Source organism: Hemicordylus capensis, chromosome 14 (assembly GCF_027244095.1).
Source record: "Hemicordylus capensis ecotype Gifberg chromosome 14, rHemCap1.1.pri, whole genome shotgun sequence".
NCBI classification, from domain to species: domain Eukaryota; kingdom Metazoa; phylum Chordata; class Lepidosauria; order Squamata; family Cordylidae; genus Hemicordylus; species Hemicordylus capensis.
The window spans coordinates 8,462,184-8,481,954 of NC_069670.1; the positions used below are offsets into that span (position 1 = coordinate 8,462,184).

At 59.5% G+C, this 19,771-nt stretch overlaps 1 protein-coding gene across 2 annotated transcripts; it reads right to left on the reverse strand.

The window, feature by feature from the left end:
* Positions 1-7,732: 7,732 nt before the first annotated feature.
* RHBG (Rh family B glycoprotein) lies at positions 7,733-15,874 on the reverse strand. Of its 2 annotated transcripts, XM_053277213.1 has the most exons (10): positions 15,247-15,871; positions 14,222-14,408; positions 13,704-13,854; positions 13,317-13,464; positions 12,645-12,811; positions 11,964-12,101; positions 10,703-10,836; positions 10,444-10,565; positions 9,274-9,347; positions 7,733-8,616 (listed from the first exon to the last, which is right to left on the reverse strand). In XM_053277213.1, the coding sequence occupies exons 1-10, from the start codon at positions 15,461-15,463 to the stop codon at positions 8,533-8,535; spliced, it is 1,422 nt and encodes a 473-aa protein (XP_053133188.1). In that variant the 5' UTR covers positions 15,464-15,871; the 3' UTR covers positions 7,733-8,532. The 2 variants fall into 2 exon arrangements, with proteins under 2 accessions (XP_053133188.1, XP_053133189.1); XM_053277214.1 differs by lacking the exon at positions 10,444-10,565 and having other exon boundaries at positions 15,247-15,874.
* Between the last annotated feature and the right edge of the window lie 3,897 nt (positions 15,875-19,771).

The window sequence follows — 19,771 nt, forward strand, 5'->3', positions numbered from 1 at the left end:
AAATTCATTCTCAACTCTCTCTCTATATATATATCTATATCTTCCAGTGCTCACACATCAAGTCTCCCATTCATATGCAACCATAGTGGACCCTGCTTAGCTAAGGGGACAAGTCATGCTTACTACATAAAGCTATAGCAGTCATGGGATAAGGGGACAAGTACATGTGTGGATTGCTAACTGGTTGAAGGATAGGAACCAGAAGGTAGGGATAAATGGAGAGTTTTCACAATGGAGGGAAGTAAGAAGTGGGGTCCCCCAGGGATCTGTACTGGGACCGGTGCTTTTTAATGTATTCATAAATGATCTAGAAGTAGGGGTAAGCAGCGAGGTGGCCAAATTTGCAGATGATACCAAACTCTTTCAGGTAGTGAAATCCAAAACGGATTGTGAGGGGCTCCAAAAGGATCTTTCCAAACTGGGTGAGTGGGTGACAAAGTGGCAAATGCGGTTCAGTGTTGGCAAGTGTCAAGTGATGCACATTGTGACAAAAAACCCCAAATTCAAGTATATGCTGATGAGATCTCAGGTGACCGAGAGAGGGATCTTGGGGTCGTGGTGGACAGCGTTGAAAGTGTTGACTCAATGTGTGTCATTTGTGGGGGGGTTTTAAAGCAAAAATGGCCAATTCCATGCCAGGGATCATAAGGAAGAGGATTGAAAATAACATGGCTAATATTATAATGCCCTTATACAAAACTATGATGTGGCCTGGAGTACTGCATAGAATTCTGGTCCCCACATCTAAAAAGGGGCATTGTAGAACCGGAAAAGGCTTACGTGGCAGATGCTGGAAGGCAGGAGGAGACACGCAAAGAGCACTCCAGCCAAAGCTCAGAAGGAAACAACATGGACTCAGGATGGATAACTGGACAGATTTTGTGATGTATTAAGATGAACGAGAGGTATTTGAGCAGAAGTCATGAGCGCTGTGTTAGACTGGGGGACTGACATAAAGATGGATAAACACGCACCATTTTATTATCATGCTAATATAATTGAGAATGATGGAGAAAAGCTTAATAGGGTTAGAGTTTAATGCAGGGCTTCCTGCACTAAGCAGGGGTTAGACTAGAAGACCTTGAAGGGCCCTCCTAACTCAAAACCATCTAGGATTCCGTGCATGCTGTACTTTTGTTTATAGTTTTAAAAAATGCAATAAATGGGTTTTTTAAAAAAATAAAAATAGAAAACAGCGGACAATTCCAAATGCATTGGTTTCATTTCAGAAACAAGACCAGACAATTCAGAACTCCAACATCTGGGGAGAAAGGCAGATAAGGGGGGCAGTTTTCAGAAGCAGCCCCCCACCAGTTTTCAGGGGGCAGTTTCAGAACCAGCCCCCTACCAAGGTCTCCCCTTGCCCTGGTCTAGAGTGGTATGAGGTGAGGCCCCAGAGAATCCTGCCGGAAGGGGATTCTGTGTCCTCAGCTCCTCCTCCCTAGAGGAAAAGGTGCTCAGGCCCAGAGGCAGCGCACAGCCTCCCTGTGGTCTGTGCTCTGGTGGGGCTGTGATTTCTCCAGCGGCCTCCGGGCCTGGCACAGCCGCAAAGGGATGCAGGCAAAAGGTCCCTGAGCTGAATGATTCTAGGGAGCAGCAATCAGGACCATTAGCGAGGAAGCCACCTTAAGAAGAGCCCTGCTGGATCAGGCCCAAGGAAGCCCACCTAGTCCAGCATCCTGTTTCCCACAGTGGCCCACCAGATCATCCCTCTGGGAAGCCCACCGGCTCAGGCAATGAAGACGTGCTCCCTCTCCTGCCTCTGAGCCTGGAGGTGTCCCATGGCCACCTAGTAGCCATGGCTAGACTTGTCCTCCATAAAGTTGTATAAGCTCCTGTTAAAGCCACCCAAGCTGGTGGCCATCACCACATCCTGTGGCCGAGAGTTCCACAAATTAATGAGTTGCTGTGCGGAAAAGTGCTTCCTTTTGTCAGTCTGCACCTTGGGAGCAGAGGGTTCCTCCTCCTCTTCACCTGTGGAAATTTGACCCAGAGCAGAGGGTGGTTTTGGTGGCCTGCTTCCTGAGAGGGCCCAGCAAAAGGTCCTCCCAGGTCCTCAGGGTGCTGAGGTGCAAAAAGCTTCCAGTCCAGACTTAACCCCACTGCTGTTTAATAGTGCCAGCAGCAAGACAGAGGCTCCTCTTTGCACATGCCCCCTCACCTGGATGTTCCACTGCTCTGCTACTGTGCACTGGAAGAGCGCCGTCACTACAGGCGGATGTGCGTCAGGTGGTGTCGAGTGGCTGCTGAGGGGCGACATTTCTGCTGAGTTGGAAAGTTCTTGTCAGCCCTGCCTGGCCCAGTCCCTGCCTTGCAACATTGCTGGGGGTGAGATCATGCGCCCTTCCTGCTGCTTCCCTGCTCCCACCCCCCCTTTCTGCACCATTCGCCAAGCTCCAAGGGCTGTTCTTAGCACCCGAGCGACCATGTTTTGACCTTCCAGACCCAGACCCACATTTTGCCACTAGAAGGAGCTCTCCCCATGGGCCTGTGGGCCAGTGGTCACAGGCCTCCCGTTCTGGACAAGAAGGGCGTCTCCCCAAATCCACTTTGTGGCCAACAGCTTCAGAAAGCGGGCCCAAGATGGCCTGTGCAGCAGAGGCGTCCTTTGGCGGGGGGGGGGGTGGCCCACAGGAATGGCTCAGAGCCCTGAATCTCACCAGCCCCCTCCTCCCCCTCCTCCCCCCTCCTCCCCCGTGGCCTAGGCACCTGCATAAAGCAGCAGTGGGGGGGGGCTCCTAGCCTCGCTTGCTGTCTGAGCTTCCTGCTGCTTCGTAGGGGCTCCATTCTCATACTGGGAACTTTAAAAAAAACATTCACAGTTATTTCAGGGCAGGGTGGGATTGAGTTGGACTCTCAAAAGAGGGGCTGTGGGCCCAGGGCCCAGATCTTTCAGTCCCTAGCAACACCCTTGCTGTGCAGGGATTTCTTTTCATGGGGAGCTGTGGGGGGGATGCTGGGTTGTTGTGTGCACTGTTATCAAGGGCAGTTCCAGAGGGAGAGGGAGAGCCCCCCAGACAAGAAGTGGATCTCCCCCTCCCCATTTCTGTCTCAGAAATCTAACATGTGAGTTACAGCTTTCCTGTCCAAAATACACCCCCCCTCCATGCCCCCTCCATTCTCCCCCCCCCGCCGGTGCAGCCATTGACTATTATTCCTCTGAGGGCCCCTTTCACACATGCACAGATCCCCACTGGACACAGCAGTCTCATCAAGTGGCAAATGGACGTGGAGGACCCAGCTGAGAAAATCCTCCATCCCAGGAATCCTCTCCGAATTCCTTGTGGCGGGAATTCTGGTCCTAAACCAGCGAGCCTCCCTGGCTGGAAGGCAGTTCTGAGGCAAGAGGCCATGGAGGAGGAGGAGGAGGAGGAGGAGGAGGAGACATCCCAGCAGTGAGGCCCTGGTGGCCACAGCCGGGCGCTGCTCGGAAGCCCTGGCTGGCTCTCAGGGCCAGCCGCCTGGCCTTTGAAGAGGCCTTCCTCGTGGCTAAGGGACCCCTCTGCTGGCCTGAAGGGCCGGCATTGTGCTCAGCTACGGAAGAATGGGGGCCCCTACGGAGAGCCAATTTGTTCACTGTCCGGGGCCTTTCAGGGTTCACAGGCCTCCAATCTGCCACTACCAGAGCGGCAGCACCAGCCCCCCCCCCCGCCTTTCCCTCATCATGCCGGACTCCCTTGAACCAGCGCCATACAAAGCAGGGTTGGTGGAGTTCACGGGAAGGAGGAGAAGGTGTGGGGGGGGGGCGGGGGGAGAGAGAGAGACTCCCTTAATCCGATTAAATCTAGCAGGCTGGGGATCCATCGGGGGGGGGGGCAGCGGCGGTGGAGTCTAGGCCAAGAGGCTGGTTACACTCGAACCCTTTTGCGGACGGGCTGCGCTTAGCCATGACCTGGAGGGAGCTCTGAAGCTGGCTGTGCCGGGGAATCTGGGAGGGAGGCTTTTGGTACCAGAGGGAAGAGGTGAGGGGGGGGGGGGCGGGAGAAGGGAGCAGGGCTCTTGGAAGTGGAGGGGCACCTGCCGAGACACCTCCGCCCAGCTCAGACTGCAGAAAAGGAGGACAGGATGCTGTGAGCTGGAATCTGGAATACTGTGGTCTGTGGCCAGTCAGCTGGGTATTTGGGCCCATTTCAGATCTTCATCTCACCTGGCCCAGTCTCCAGGTTCAGGGATCTTAAGGGGTGTGTCCGTTTCAGTCACAGCCAGGAACCCATGGTGATGGCCACCAGCCTTGAGACATGGAGGAGGAGGAGGAGGAGGAGGAGGAGGAGGAGGGCAGAGGTAAATCTTGCTTCATGAACCTTTTGGAGTTTTTGGAGAGTGTCGTTGACAGGTGTGTGGATAAAGATGATCCGGTTGGCATAGTATACCTGGACTTCCAAAAAGCTTTCAAAGAAGTCCCTTGTCAAAGACTCTTGAGGAAACTGGCTGAAGGACAGGAATGCGTAGGAATAAATGGACAGTTCTCTAAATGGAGAGAAGTGGGGTCCCCCATGGATCAGGACTGGGGCCCCTGCACTGGGTGAGAGGACAACAAGATGGCCAATGTGCTTCAGTGTTAACAAGTGTCACGTGATGCACACTGGGACGAAGAACCCCAACCCACCCTGCTGAGCTTCCTGGAGGAAGGTGGGATTAAAAGACAAAGAAAGTGGAGCCTCCCAGTTAAGAGGCAGTATATCTCTCAATTCTTGGGGGGTGGTGGTGGAAGGGGGCAAATAGCAGCTTTTGCTTTATGATGTTGATCGCCCACTCCCCTGCTGCTGCTGGTCTCCTCAGTCAGGCTGGGGGTGATGGGAGTCCTAGTCTGGCAACATCTGGGGGCCTGAGCCTGAGAACTCCTGACCGAGAGGCAAGCCAAGCCGTGCCATCTGGGCATTGCTGCCAGGGGCCAGGAGCCATCCTGCAGCAAATGAAGAGCCCGGCCGGGTGACCTCTGAGAGGAGCCAGGCAGTGCGGGGGGGGGGCGTGTACAGTAAGGAGAATCAGGGGGTGGGGGCAGCTTTGGAAAGCCGGAGGGGGGAGGATGCCCCAGGACATCTGGCTGCTGCTATTGTTTGGCTTTCTTGCCTTCCCCGCCTCCAAATTCCACTCCCCACTTTAACAGCCTCCTTGAGCTGGGAAGGAAGGCTAATTGCTAATTAGCCCCGCTCTCCCCCACCCCCGCCCCTGGCCCAAGGGGAAGGGGAGGGGGGCCAGCACATTCTTCCGCTGTTGCCTGCCAATGGCAGCCGTAGTTTGTCTTGTGCCCAGAGGGGCACCTGCTCGCCAGCCACTGGGCTCATCCACAGCCGGCTAGTGATGATGAAGAAGATGGCGGCTCCTTCCACATGGCCTCCTCCAGTGTGCCTGATGCGCGGTGGTGGTGGTGGTGGGGCACCACCATGGTGGTGATGGGGCCGCCCAGGCCCTTGGAGGGGGCTTCTCCTCCACCCAGACAGGCCCTGGCTGCCTTCCTCCGTCCTCGCTCCGAAGGGCAGCCAGGTCTGCCAGGGAGGGGCCTCTTCCCACCCATCCCGGGGAACAGCTCCCTGCAGATGCCGGGCTTGGGCTTCAGAAGCCGACAGCTCTGGTTTGTAATTAAATGTGGAAATGCTGGATTAATGCTGCCAGTCTTGGCTGGAGTCCAAAGCCGCTGCAGCGCCCTGGTCCTGACGGGCACCGGTTTGCTGACGGGAAACCTTTCAGCCGCTGCCGGCCTCTTCGTCGCTTGGATTCACGAGGAGGCCATGTCAGACAGCACAATAAAACCGCAGGAACATTAAAAGCAAAGTTACAGGGTGAAGTAAAAGCCACGTGAGGAGGGGCAGCAGCAGCAGCAGCAGCTCATATTGAAACTGGGGGGGGGGGGGGCAGGCGCAAACCATGGCTCCAGCCTCTCTTTAAAGATGAGCAGAGAGCAGGCCTGCTGGGTGGGCTGTGAGGGGACAATTCTGTGCTCCATAGACGCAATGCCCCCCCCCCACACACACACACTGAAAAGGCCCCTCTTTGCTCAGTTAGCAGTGGAGGGAGAGGACAGAGGACTGCACCTTTCCTCAGTGTTGGTGATGTTACAGGCATTGTCCAATAGCTGCTCGTGGTGGCAGTTGTCTTGCACCAGCAACAGCGGAGGGGCAGGAGGGTGCCTGTGAACTGCCACTGGGTTAATGCCCAGCCAAAGGAGGCACAGCCTGGAAAGGAGGTGTCCGTATCCTCTGCACCTCAGGAGTGAGCAGGATGCGGCCCCATCCCTCAGCAAGAGAGACTTCCCTCAGGGCCAGCCCAAATGCGCCGCATGCAAATGAATGGATTGTATGTATACTCCGTTCCTGTGTAAGTAGCAGGAAAGGGACAGCAGCCAGGATTCTCGAGGAGGAAACACGCCTGTATACGCTCTGTCCTGCCCCCTAGCCACTAGGGAAGGAAGACCCATGCAGAAAACAGGAAGGCAGACGCTCCCAACCTTGGGTGCCCAGCTGTTGCTGGACTACAGTTCCCATCACCCCTCCAGTGGTTGTGGCTAGGGATGATGGAAGCTGTAGTCAAGAACAGTCAAGACTGGCACAGAAATATTAGGGACCAAGCTCTGATGAGTGCTGAGAAGAGAAGCGGGGTCCTGCCACCTAGTGGTGGAAACTGTACTTGCGCCCCCAGAACTTGGATGTTTCCTGTCCAAGAAGAAGACCCGCTCTCTTGCCAATTTTCAGGGTTTCCTGATCTCCTGGTGTCCTTTGATGTAGGTAGGGGGCGTCCTGGCATCCTAAGGGTGGTGCCTGGCAGATTGGGTGGGTTTGATTGGGTGTGGTGGAGCAGATTCACTCCCTGGCAGCATCTCCACTTAGGCCTGGGAGGGACTCCTGCCCGCAACCTGGCAAAAGGCGCTGCCAGTCTGGGTAGGCAATCCTGAGCTAGCTGGACCAGTGGTCTGACTCAGCAAGAGGCAGCTTCCTAGGCTGCTACGCTCTCAGGGATGGCTTGCAAGAAACATCAGCCAGCACGGAATTCGGGGACATTCAGGATTTCAACACACTCTGTCCATATTGAGGAATGGTTTATGGGATGCACCATGTCTTGTCCCGAAGTTGACTCTGCCATTACAGGGCTGTTTTCTTCTCCCACAATTACTCATTTGAACTGCCTTTCATGGTGACGAAATCCCAAGAGAGTAGTCTGGGTTATAGCAAAAATAATGGCCTCTCAGCTCCAGGCAGGTTTGGATGGAACAGATTATCTAGACCAGTATTCCCTGCAACAGGGTTTTCCAGATGTTGTCGACTACAATTTCCAGAATCCTGTCAAAGGCCATTGCAGCTGGGGATGCTGGGAGTTGTGGTCAACAACATCTGGGAATCTCTGTTACAGGGGACACTGATCTAGACCCATTTCAAATCGGCTTTCGAGTGGGCTGTGGGAGTTGAGACTGCCTTGGTCGGCCTGATGGAAGATCTCCGACTGCCTATCGACAGAGGGAGTGTGGCTCTGCTGATCCTTCCGGATCTCTCTGTGGCTTTCGATCCCATCGACCGTGGTATCCTTCTGGACCGCCTGAGGGAGGTGGGATTGGGCGGCCCTGTTCTACAGTGGCTCCGTTCCTACCTCTCTGGTAGATTTCAGACGGTGTCACTTGGAGACTGTTGCTCCACAAAGTGAGAACTAAAGAAATCTGTTATGAGGGGTCCCTGGATGTGGGTGCCATGCTGAGTGGGGCTGTGCCCTTGGATGAAGAATATTGATAGCCCAGCAAATGGTCCCAGGTTAGGAATGATATTGACATAAAAATACAGATCAGCAGCAGAAATACATCTATTTCAACCTCTCCTTCTGTTTCAATCATTGCCCTGAGGTGCTTGTTTCCCCTCAAGAGTTCTAGAAAGAGGGTGTTTCTAGCCAAGGAAATCATTGGGAATCTGTCCCGCCAGCTAGGGGGGAAAGATGGCTGCTAGGGACCTGACCCAGAGCCAGCTGCCTTTGGGGAGGAGGTCCTGGCAGTCTGGGAGAGACAAACCAAAGGAGCCCATCAAGGGAAGGCAGGTGCGGCCAAGAGGTGTGCCTCCCCAGGTGCTGTGCCTGTGGGCCCTGTGGGTTCTCCCTGCCCATCACCTCCCCAGGGGTGCCCTGCAGTAGTTCTGCTGTCCCCAGGGTCTGCTCTCCAGCAGAGAAATGGCTCCCATGCTCTGTGGCCCAGCTTGAGAACATGTGAAGTCATGTTGCAGAAGGGAGTGCCCCTGAGCATGTGCAAAAGGCCCTCTGCAGAGTCATCACAGCCAGTCCAGTGCAGAGGCTGCTGGAGGCTCAGAATGCCTCGCCTTGGCAACTGAGTGTGCGTGGGGGTCGCTGCCGCCGCTGCCGCCTCCACAGCCAGTCCTCGTGGCCTCTTCTTGACCAGACAAGGGATCGTGTGGGGAGATCTCCTCATGTGACAGACCCCCTGTGCTCAGACAGACCCAGCTAAACGGAGCCTCATGGGACCCCCCCCCAAACACAAGGGGTCTGTGGGCACTGAGGCTGCTTCAGCCCAGCAGCTGGGGGAGGTGCTCGGGCCGAATCCTGTCAGGCACTTGTTGCATCTCTGTCTGGCTCCTGGGTACTCACGGCCTCCAGGCACTGAAGCCCCTCGTGATGATCCTCAGGCACCTGTGCAGAATCCAGAGAGGAAGATAAACAGAGCAGGGAGTCCTGGGCTGCCCCCGTCCACACACACACACCCCCTGTCACTCCCAGGGACTCTTCCCAAGAACGGTCAGCAGCGAGAAGGTGACCCTGGGCCCAGACGGGCCCCCCAAGGAGGAGCAGCACCCTGAGTCTTCCCGTCCCTTATATGTCCGAAAAGCCACAGCAGAGGGGCAGAGGGGGATGGAGGCTCTGGTGTGGGGAGAAGAGAGCTGGCCTTGGGGCAGTAGCCCAGTGGCTTCCCCACAGCTGCTTCTGGGGAAAGAGAAAAAGGGCAGAGAGGCATTCCCAGGTCACCTCTGGCTTGGCCCTTCCTGGCTGTGCAATGTGCAAAAAGCACCGTCTGAATCCAGCTTGCTGAGGATCTCCATCCAGCAGTTTCACTCCAGAGGAGGCTCCCTTTGAAGCCCCCTGGAAGGAGTCTAGGGACTTGGGGGTCAGCACCAAGAGCACGTCCTGGGAGGTCCCCCCCCCCGTTTGGAGGACACCTGTTTGATCTCTTTTTACATCAGGTTTTGTGTGGTGTGGACAGCAGCAGAAGGGGACACTGACTGCCTGGCAAGCATTGCTGAGCAGCCACCCAAGGAGAAAAAGGGTCCCTCGAAAAGGGCCTGTGGGTACCTCCCAGTAGATCTGATCTTCAAAGCACTGCCGGTCGAGGGGAGCCCCGAGACTTCTCATCTTCAGGATGGCGCCTGGGGGAGAGGAGAGAAAGTCCAAGGAAGGCTCTGCCAGCGCGATCTTCTTGCCATGCTCAGACTCCCCTCACCATCAGTTTCTGGGCAAAGCTTCAAAATACACCGTGTGGGGTTGGGGGGAACATGTGGGGGGTTGAAACACAGGCTGGGTTCCAGTCCTTCTTTCCACTTCAAGATAGACTCAGGTTCACACCATTGATAACAAACTACAGCAGAATAATTAAAAGTCACCTCGGGAGGCAAGTGTCCAACTTATATAGGGACTAACCTCTGTTTTAAAGGGGGTCAGCTTACGTTCAGAGTCATCTTCTGTTTGGGTAACCACTATGGGAATGGGAGTTGTCATAGCCCAGCGGCTTCTGGAGACCAATAGTTGGGAACCCCTGGCCTAGACTGTAAGGTCCTTGGGGCAGGGACCTGCCTGTTTCGCTTAAGAAATCTTCTACATCAACTGCAGAGGGTGGTCCTATTGGCTGCAGCGTCAGCCTGGCCGTCCCAGGAGCGATATCTTATCTTATACTGCCCTCCAGTGGCGAAAGTGCGTAATGTCTTCAGCTTGGTGGAGAGACACGGGATTATTGCCCTCATCCCTTTTCAGAGATGCGGCAGCAGAACGGCCTCTTGTCACCAGCGGCCTGGTTGGGCTTCCCCCCCCTCCCCCCCTTGTTTTCTGGAGGTAGCAATTAAAAGACGGCCTTCTCAAGCCTGCAGTTTACAAATGTTTTTCTCTAGCCTTCAATCGAGAGAGAGAGAGAGAGAGAGAGAGAGAGAGAGAGATCTCCAAAACTGGAAGAAGATCCGGAGCAGCAGCGGCAAGAGAGAGAGAGAGTTGTGAGTGAATCTCCTGACCTTCCTTTTTCAGTTTAAAGGAGCCAGCTGAGCTGTGAGCTCTTTGGGGACCAGGAGAAGTCTGGGCTCAGCAGACAGACCCCTCCTCTCTCCACAAGCAGAGGGACGCTGTTGAAACAGGCCGGGAAGCCATCTGGGACCAGCAAATTCCATGAGCCCACCTGCCCACCCTGGGCCATCCGCAAAGCCTTCCCATGCTGCCCCCGCCCCCAGCCCCCCTCCCTGCCCCCCCAGCAAGACTCACCCACAAGGCAGCCGCCAACCACGGCCATCCCCAGAGAGACCAGCAGGCCCATCAGCTGGAAGAGGCCTTGGAAGGCCACCGTCCGCCTCCCGGCAGCCACCAAAGGGAAGACGTCGGCCATCCTGCACAGGCGGCAGCAGCACACCAGGCCTGAGGAGGCGGCCCCAAAGCCCGGTCCGTCCCCGGAAGCCCTTCCACCTCCCAGGCCACACTCTGCCCCAGGGGACCCCCCCGCCCCCCGCCCCCCACCAAGGCTCACCCTTCGCCGTAGATCTCTGGGGTCGCCAGGACTGCTACCAGCGCGCCAAGCAGGGCCCCCAGGACCCCGGGCATCCCGTGAAGGTTGTGCACCCCGCAGGTGTCCTGGATCTTCAGCCTGGAGGCCAGAAGGGGCTGGGGAGGAAGAGACCAGACGCCAGTGGGGGCATGTTCAGGTCAGGTGAAAGGAAGGGGGGCTAAGGAGGGCATCCGCTTGGACCACTTCAAAAGGAAATCCTCCGGGGAGGAGAGAAGTCTGCCAGTGGCCTGTGGCCAGCAGGGGGGCCTCCAGGGAGGGTAGAGGGAAGAGGCTCCTCCCGAATTGTGGCCTCCCCAGAGGGGGACTAGAAGCTGGGCTCGAGGGACCCACGTGGCTTTCACTGAGACACACACACGGAACTCAGCACGTTCAGTCCTGCTGGCGATCCGTCTCAGTGACTCCTGTCGAACTCAGAAGGGCCTTGGGTGAGTCTCCCGGGATCTGCAGTCGGACCGTGAGATGCTGCTCCTCCGCCCCCCCCACCCCAGAGGGAGCCCCCTTCCTTGGCGGCCCGTCCTCTGCCTCTTCACACTTGATCTTCCCATGCCATGGGACTCTGCACCGATGCGCTGCAACATGGCCGCAGCTCAGACCCAATCTGCAGATGAATCCACCACGGCATGGGAACTGGCCCGGGTTGCCCCGTGAGCAGCGTATCGACTCAGGGGGTCCGGGAGAACTGAAACGCCTGGGCAGCACCGGACTCCCCACCAGAGACCCAGGGTGCCAGGCAGGGGCGCCAGAGGTCGCTCCTCTCTCTCCCTGCCCCGTCTGAGAGTCAGGCTGGACACGTGGCGCTGGGTCGGATCGCGCCACTCTGCCTGATGCATGGCCAGCCTGCCTGCAGCGTGGCTGTTCTGTGGAGCAGACTTCCAGTCCAGAGTCCGGGGCAGGGGGGGATATCCCGCAGGTGGTGGCTGGACACCCCACCCACCCCGCCTGACCTCCTGTCGTGGGGGTGGGAGGCTGGGGGCTGGGTGCAGCTGTGCCTGGCCTGCCTGCCTGCACAGTGGCGGGGAGTGGCAGCCCTCCCCCTGCAGAAAGGCCTTTAGGTCCAGGCTCCAAAGGCACCTAAATGCACCCCCTCTGCAACCTTTGGCGCCCCGCGCCCCCCCCCCCCCCGTCGGGCTCCTTAGGACCAGCTGCTCAACGAGGGCTCAGGAAGCAAAGGAGGAAACCCCCCCCCCCCCAGTTGGGGCACCATATTGGTAAGAGAACGTACGGTGAGGAACTGGAAGCCGAGTGTCGACACCAGGCCAGCCAAGACGCCGGCGATCAAGGCCCCAAAGGGGGTGAGCATCATCTCCGCGGAAGTCCCGACAATGACGCCCCCGGCCAGGGCCGCGTTCTGGATGTGAACCTGGAGGGGGGGGCAGATTTGGAGAGGCTGGTGATGAGGCCGCCGTGGGAGGCAAGGCGGGGCAGAGGCGGCAGTCCGGGGGGGGGGGGCAAGTGGAAGGCAGCCCTGCAAGACAGAGGCTGGCTGGGCACCCCCCACCACCACCACTTCCACTCTCAGGCCCTCCCAGGAGAAGGGGCTCCAAGAGACAGACACAGGGGCTGTCGAGGGGAGGAGGAGGAGCCCCCCTGCCCTGCCCTGCTCTGCCCTGCCCTGCCCACTCCCGCTCTTATGAGGCTCACATGTGGTCTCCCATCCAAAGGCAAGCCAGGGTGGACCCTGCTGAGCAAAGGGGACCCTTCAGGCCTGCCACCCCCAGGCCCGCTCTCCTCCGGGGTGGGGTGGGGGCTGAGCTCAGGGAGACCTTCTGCTTGCCAGGCAGGCGCTCCTCTGCCACTGAGCTTCAGGCGTGCAGAAGCGGAAGCCAGCAAAGGGGCATGAGGAGGGCCAGTCCTCCCTAAGTGCCCAGGAGGAGACCCCCGCCCGCCCTGCGCCCAGGGATACCATGTCCAGTTTGCCTCCTTCGTTCAGCAGGGCGGAGGTGGCGAAAGTGGCCAGGGTGCTGGCAGCCAGGGAGAAGTAGGTGTTCAGGGCTGCCCGTTGCTGGTCGTCTCCGTGCGCCGTGATGGCGGAGTTGAAGCTCGGCCAGAAGAGCCACAGGAACAGCGTGCCTAGAGGGGGGGAGGGGGGAGGGAGGGGGCTCCATCTTAGGGCTGGCCCTGTGAGGGGTGGGATTCCAGGCCAGAGAATCGGGGGGGCGGCACTTTTGCCCCTGCCCTGTGCATGGGAGGGCAAGGGCCACACAGCAGCCAAAGCAGAAAGGCTAAGACGTTGTGCCCCTGCCTCTTCCACATTCCCTTCCCTCTTTGGCAAAACTGGGTGGGGGGGCGGATTGCTTGGTGTCCCGGGCGCCTTCCAGGTTAGGCCTGGCAATATCTCCACAGTGTGCTTCCACACTTCCTGTGCAAGTCCCTGCAGGGGGTGACCTCCCAAGGGTCTCCATCTCCCCAGCCGGCTCTGCAGAGCATCCTTGGATCAGCTCAGTCCACCTTTTTTCGGAACGGAAAAAAGCCCCCCCCCCGCCCCGCAATGATGATGTCGTTTCTCGGGCCCTCCACAACCACAGCTTGGACTGCCGATGTGTGTCTGTGGAGCTGGGAGTTTGGGGGCTCTCACCGATCATGGCAAAGAGATCGGAATGGTAGGTGGACCCTTCCCGCTGCTGGCTGCGGTCCAGGTGGGGGCGGTACAGCATCCGGGAGACCATCAGCCCAAAGTAGGCCCCGAAGGTGTGGATGGTCATGGAGCCGCCTGCATCCTTGGCCTGAACAGAGGAAACAAGCAGATGGGGGGGGGCGGTGAGGTGGGGTCCACACAGTGTTCAGTGACAGCCCCGGACCCCCAAGGCAGACTCTTTGGCCTGCCATGAGCCATCTGAACACGCGGCCTTGCAGGGTTGTTGTCAGGATACAAACGGGGGGACGGGACGGTGACACCCCACAAGCCTCACCAGACCTGCTCGGAGGGCCCAGCCGCTTCCATTCCTTCCATGCGACGACTCACCCCAAGAAGGTTCAGCAGGATGTATTCGTTAATGCCGAAGAGGGTGACCTCGAACCCGGCCATGAGCAGCAGCTGGACGGGGCTCGTTTTGCCAAGCACCGCCCCGAAGGAGATGAGGACAGCCCCCGCACAGAAGTCGGCACTGATCATGCTGTCCGGAAGAAGAAGCCGGGGAAGGGGCCGCCGTCAGCCCTGTTTGGAAGGGGGGCCCCCCCACTGCCCAGGAGAGCTCTGAAGCAGCCCCGAAATCTTGCCCTTGGCCCAGAGGTGTCTGAGGACTGCCCCACGGCGGGGGGGGGGGGGCGATTGAGAGAGGAGTCCGTGATGCACCAGCGGTCCCATTTCCTGGCAAGATGGCCCCAAGCCTCCCCAAGGGCCATGTGAGGGCAGTGGCATCCCGGGGCAGGCCCACCAGGCAGCCAGATCTCCCGGATCTGGATCCGGATCTCCCCCAGGCTCCCACAAGTGGCGGGCAAGAAGACCAGCCAGCAGGGCGGTCCCATCTCCATGGGGCTCACCTTTCGATCCCCACGTGGATTTTGCCATTGTGGAAGGAATGGAGGAAGCCTTGGATGAGGACAGACCACTGGATGGCGAAGGCGGCAATGAGGAAGTTGAAGGCCACACTGCCAAAGCCGTACCTTTTCAGGAAGGTCATCAGGAAGCCAAAGCCCACAAAGATCATGGTGTGGACGTCTTGGAAGCCTGCGGGGGGGGGGACACAACGGGGGGGGGGCCCTTGTCAAGGTCAGGACACACATCTGGGCCACAAGGGCCTCCCAAGCTCGGGGGTGCCCAATGAGGAACAGCTGTCTGTGGCTCCCGGCAGACCGGTTGCCCCCCACGTCGGCCGGAGCTGTGCTGCCTGCAGGCTGCCCATTCATCAGGGAGAAGTGTGCGACCCCCGCAAAGCTCTACCTGATGAATGGACAGCCTGCAGGCAGTGAGGCTCTCGTTCACATGGGGGCATGGTGGGGTGGGAGAACCAGGTGCAATTGGGCTTCTGGGAACCAGAAGCAGCTGCCCCCAGCTTGGCACCCCCCCCGGACCCCAACACGACCAGCTGCTGCTGGCTCATTCTCCTTCAGAAGCCAGAGGTTGCCAGTTCGAATCCCCGCTGGAATCATGTTTCCCAGGCTATGGGGAACACCTGGATGGGGCAGCAGCGATCGAGGAAGGTGCTGAGAGGCATCATCCTCTCACCCTGCATGGGTCAACCCCTCCTGAATAGGGCTCAGGCCCATGACGTGAATGGCTCAGAGCCCCGAATCTCCTCCTCAGTACTAGGAGGGGTCACCTCTGATGCTGCTTCTGCAGCTCTCTCCCCCCCCCAAAAAAGGTGGGGACAAACTGGCGGCTCCCTTCGCCCCCAAGACAGCCCTGGCCTCCTCCTCCTCCAGTTAGATGCCACTCTTCTTGGAGAGGCCATGACTGGCTGTGGTTCCCCAAAGGGGGTCTGTGGGCCCCCTGGCCTTTTTCTGAGCCCCTGGGCAGCTCAAACCACCCCCGCCCCGAGCTGGGGCCCCCACGATGGATGACTCACTGGGGTAGCGCAGGTCGAAGTGGTTCTGCAGGGGGGGGCTGCTGCTGCCGTTGGGGAGCCGCAGCTCCTCCTGGTGCCAGAGCTTGGCGCTGGTGTGGCGGCCGTAGCAGACGAAGGTGGCGAAGAGGAGGATGGTCAGCAGCTGGAGGAGGAGGCCCAGGGCGGGCAGCGAGAGCCGCAGCAGGGGCGGGGAGGGGGCCGCGGAGGGCCCGGCCATGGTCCTGGGGGGGAGGAGGAGGAGGAGGAGGGCGGACGAGGAAGAGGAAGAGGAAGAGGGCAGGCAGGCAGGCAGGCAGGGGCCCCGCGGAGGAAAGTGAAAGCAGCAGCAGCAGCCGCCGCCCCCGGGGAGGAGGGCCAGGGAGGGAGGGAGCCGCTCTGCCCCTCCTCCTCCTCTCCTACTTCCTCCTCACCTGCCAGCCACCAGAGAGGGTGTTCCTCCTCCTCCTCCTCCTCCTCCCTCCTCCCCCCCCGGGGGGCGGCACCCACCCCGTGCCCAGAAGGCCGGGCTGGCTGTGGCCTCTCGGGCTTGGCCCGCTGCCTGGCCAGGATCGCAGCAGCTGCCTGCGGGGAGCTCCGCTCCCTCCAGCACTCAGGTCCCCCCCTGGCCGGACTGGGCGGGCGGCGGGCGGCGGGCGGGGCCGGCACTGCTGCAGGCCTGGACGTGCCCCGCCCGCCTCCGCCCGCCGGAGAGGCAGCCGCCCGCCTCTTTCCGGTTCAACCTGTCTGGGAAGGAGAACCAGCAGCAGCAGGTGGGTCGTCGTCCAAGAAGACCAGCTGGGGCCAAAGGCTGGCAACCACCCGGCTCATGTCCCGGGGGCGGGGGGGGGGGGGCGCGGTGGCTCCGGGGAAGCTCCTCGCCTTTGCATCGACAAGCCCCCCCCCCCCGCAGGTCGGGGTACCAGGAAGGACTCCTGCCTGGAACCTTGGAGAGGTGCTGCTGCTGCTGCTGCCAGTCAGTGCAGACAAGGCTGAGCTCGCTGGGCCAAGGAGGGTCCGTCTGACTCCTACGCTGCCGCTATGGCCCACCGCGGAGGAAGAAAGAGACCGGAAAACGAAAGGTGCGATGGTGCCTGGAGAGGCATCGAGGCCTTGGGCACTGATCTCTGGATCAGGCGCGGGCCAACGGCAGTCCTGGCCACGAGTGCGAATCCTCCGCGTCCCTGCAGCAGAGCAGCCGAGCAGACAGGCGGAGGAGCCAGGATCTTCCCACCAGGGAGGGCGATGACATTCGAGCCCTTCTACGTGCGGGGCGCCCATTCCCCCCTTCTCAGCTCTGGACAGGAGGTGGAACCAATGCTGTCTTCAGGGCGGTGCCCCAATGCTCCTGGGCTTGGGGCGACCCGGGTGACCCCCGGGCGATGGGCGAGCTCAGTGGTCTGCCTCGCCCCAGGAGCAGAGCGGCCTCTCCCGGGGGCCCTGGCTGGGCTGGGGCAGCCCCGGCACCCCCACCGGCACAGGAGCCTCCCAGCTGCACCAGGCGCCTGACCCCTCCTGCTTGGCCACTGACTGCTTGCCCTGGAGGGAGGAGAAGTCCGGCTGGGCTGGGCTGGGCCGGGATTCCCCCTCCCGTGACGCTCTTCCGCCCCCAAAGGCCTCCCTGTCGCACCCGGGTGGATTCTGGGGGTCCAGGACTCCGCTTGGGTGCAGGGAAGGAGGGAAAGGCCAGGCCGACCCCGAGGGGCTCTCTGGGGCTTCTTCTGCCCCTTCCCATTTGGCAGCTCCTGGGGTGGGAATCTATCAGAGCTGGGGGTGGAACAGAGTCACGGGAGGGGGAAGCCGGGACCAGCCCAGCCCGCCCACCGCTAGCAGGCAGCGGTTGCCTCTCCCTTGATGTAAGTCCGGTCTCGGCCAGCTCCCTGCCTGCCTTCGCAGGCCCCCTGCTCCATCCAGGAGGTCCACTCCATCCGCACGCCTTCCCCGAGAGGGGGGCGCGTTCCGAATGACCGGCTTCTGTCCCTGGAGTGGAACCAGCCGTGCCCCTGGAGGAGGAAGCCTCTCTTTGGGGCTCCCGGCTGGGGAGGGGGCAGCTTCCTCTTTTCATAGTATGGTGGTTAGCGCGTTGGGCTGGGACCAGGGAGACCCAGGTTCAAATCCCCGTCCAGCCATGAGACTCGCTGGGTGGCTCTGGGCCAGTCACTTCTCTCTCAGCCTCACCTACCTCACAGGGTTGTTGTGAGGATAAATATGATTGTGTGTATTGCTCTGGGCTCCTTGGAGGAAGAGTGGGATATAAATGTAAAATAATTGACCCATTTGACCCATTGACACATTTGACCCATTTGACCCATTGACCCATTTGACCCATTGACCCATATGAACCATTGAGCCAGTGTGGTGTAGTGGTTAGAGTGCTGGACTAGGACCGGGGAGACCTGAGTTCAAATCCCCCTTCGGCCATGAGACTTGCTGGGTGACTCTGGGCCAGTCACTTCTCTCTCAGCCTAACCTACCTCACAGGGTTGTTTTGAGGATAAATATGATTGTGTGTATTGCTCTGGATTCCTTGGAGGAAGAGTGGGATATAAATGTTAGATTTTTAAATGGCCAAAACCCGGAATGTTGATCCCATGCAATGGATGGCTCTGTCCCGACTCTTTTTGTGTGGAGTTTTACTCATCACAGGAACGGATGGACCCATGCGTCCACCCTGCAGGAAGCGAGTCCGGATCCAAGCACACCTGCAGCCACATCGAGAGGGGCTGTCAGCAGGCAGGGCAGGAAATGTGAGTGAGTGGAAGGAGCTTGGGAGAGAGGCCCCCAGTTGCACAGGCCCCCAACCCCAGAACTGACTTCAGAAAATGAACCTGCAGACTTGGCCAAGAGGACCCTTTTCAAGGGAGGCTTGCTCTCTCCTGCTGCAGGGAAGAGAGAGAGAGAGAGAGCAACCGGGGGGGGGGGCTCTCCCGTGTCCGTCCAGTGGCGGGGGCTGCGGGGGCTGCTGCTGGGTCTCCCGGAAGGAGGTGGGCGCTAGGTGTGGGTGTGGCCACTCTCAGTGTGAAGCAGGGTCACAAAGGGGACCCTTCTCCAGGCCTTTCTGCAAGTGGCAGAGAGGGCCAAAGCCACCCTTGCAATGATGATTGCCGCATGTTGCAAACAGTGTAGGAACGGAGCCGCTCGTTCTGCCGGGTGTGTTCTTTTGTGTTGACTTCCCACACAGGACTCCCCCCCCCCCACACACAATTTCCTCTCTCACCCGAGCACAGGAGGCTGTCTGTTTACACACACACACACACACACACACACACACACACACACGTGCTCCATCTCTCTGGTCCACTTGGAGGCCCCTGGCCAAGGTCCTCTGTGACGGTGGTTGGGGGAAACCCCCTCCTTCCCGCCGCCCCTCACTGTCTGTTCACACCAGCCAGCTCTGCCTTTGGACCCAGCCGGAAACGCAAGCAACATCAAGTCGCCCAAAACACGCCCCCCCCCCCCGGAATTGATCATCAACCTCTCGCTGTGGGTTTCGGGACTCTGCCCCTGCAGTCCAGGATGCGGCCCAGCCCCCTCGCGTCCTCCGGCTCTGCCAGGGTCCTCTTGCCCTGGGCTCCGTGGTGGATCCTGCTGGTAGCCCCTTCACGCTCTTCTGCCGGTCAAGAGGAGAGGCCTGGCGGTGGCTTCTGCGGGGGAAGCCAAGAGAGGCTACCACCGTTGGTCCCAGGCTTTCCGTTTTTGATTCGACCTTTGGAACTCCAAGAATGCATTGCACACACACTTGAGACAACTGGCCCCATGATGCAGCGTGATGGCGAGCAAAGTCTGCTCCGGCAGCACGCTCCAGTCCAGTCCTCACACAGTGAGAAGCGGGTGGGGAAATGGACCAGCCAGCATCCACTATAGAGCAGCGGCACCCAGCTTTGAGTCCCCAGAGCTCGCTGGACTAGGAGTCCCATCCCCCTGAGCCAGAAGCCACGGCAGCCGGGGATGGTGGGGCTTGCAGGCCAACCCCCTCTGGCGACCCACGGCTGACAGCCCCATGGGGCTTGTTCTGAAGATCACCTGCAGCTGCCGGGGGGGGGGAGGGAGAAGAAAAGCCCTCCTTGAAGCTGGAGGCGTCCTCCTTCCCTGACCCCCTTTGCAAGGCCATCCCCTGGGGAAGGACACCTGGGGGGCTTGGGTCCAAATGCTAGACTCACCCCCCCGCCCCCACTGCCACCCCCAGAGCAGCGCACAGGATCCCTCCAACTTGGACTCCGGAAGCTCATTCCGCCCAGAGAATCGTCTCCTTGTTGTGTTGGCCGCATCCCGGAATGGCAGGGTGTGTGTGTGTGTGTGTGTGTGTGTGTGTGTGTGTGTGTGTGTGTGTGTGTGTGTGTGTTGCCCAGCGTGTGACACCCCACCACCGAGGCCTAGATCTCTTTGTTCTTCCCTCACAAAGGCCAGACTGTTGCTCGCCTCCCAGTCAAGCTCCCTCCTTTCATCGGAAAAGGGCCCCGGATGTGGCCAGCAGAGGGGAGAAGAGAGGAGCTTGCCGTGGCCCCAGCCCGCTCCCCTCTCAGCCCTGCAGCTCAGGGTGCCTCCTCCT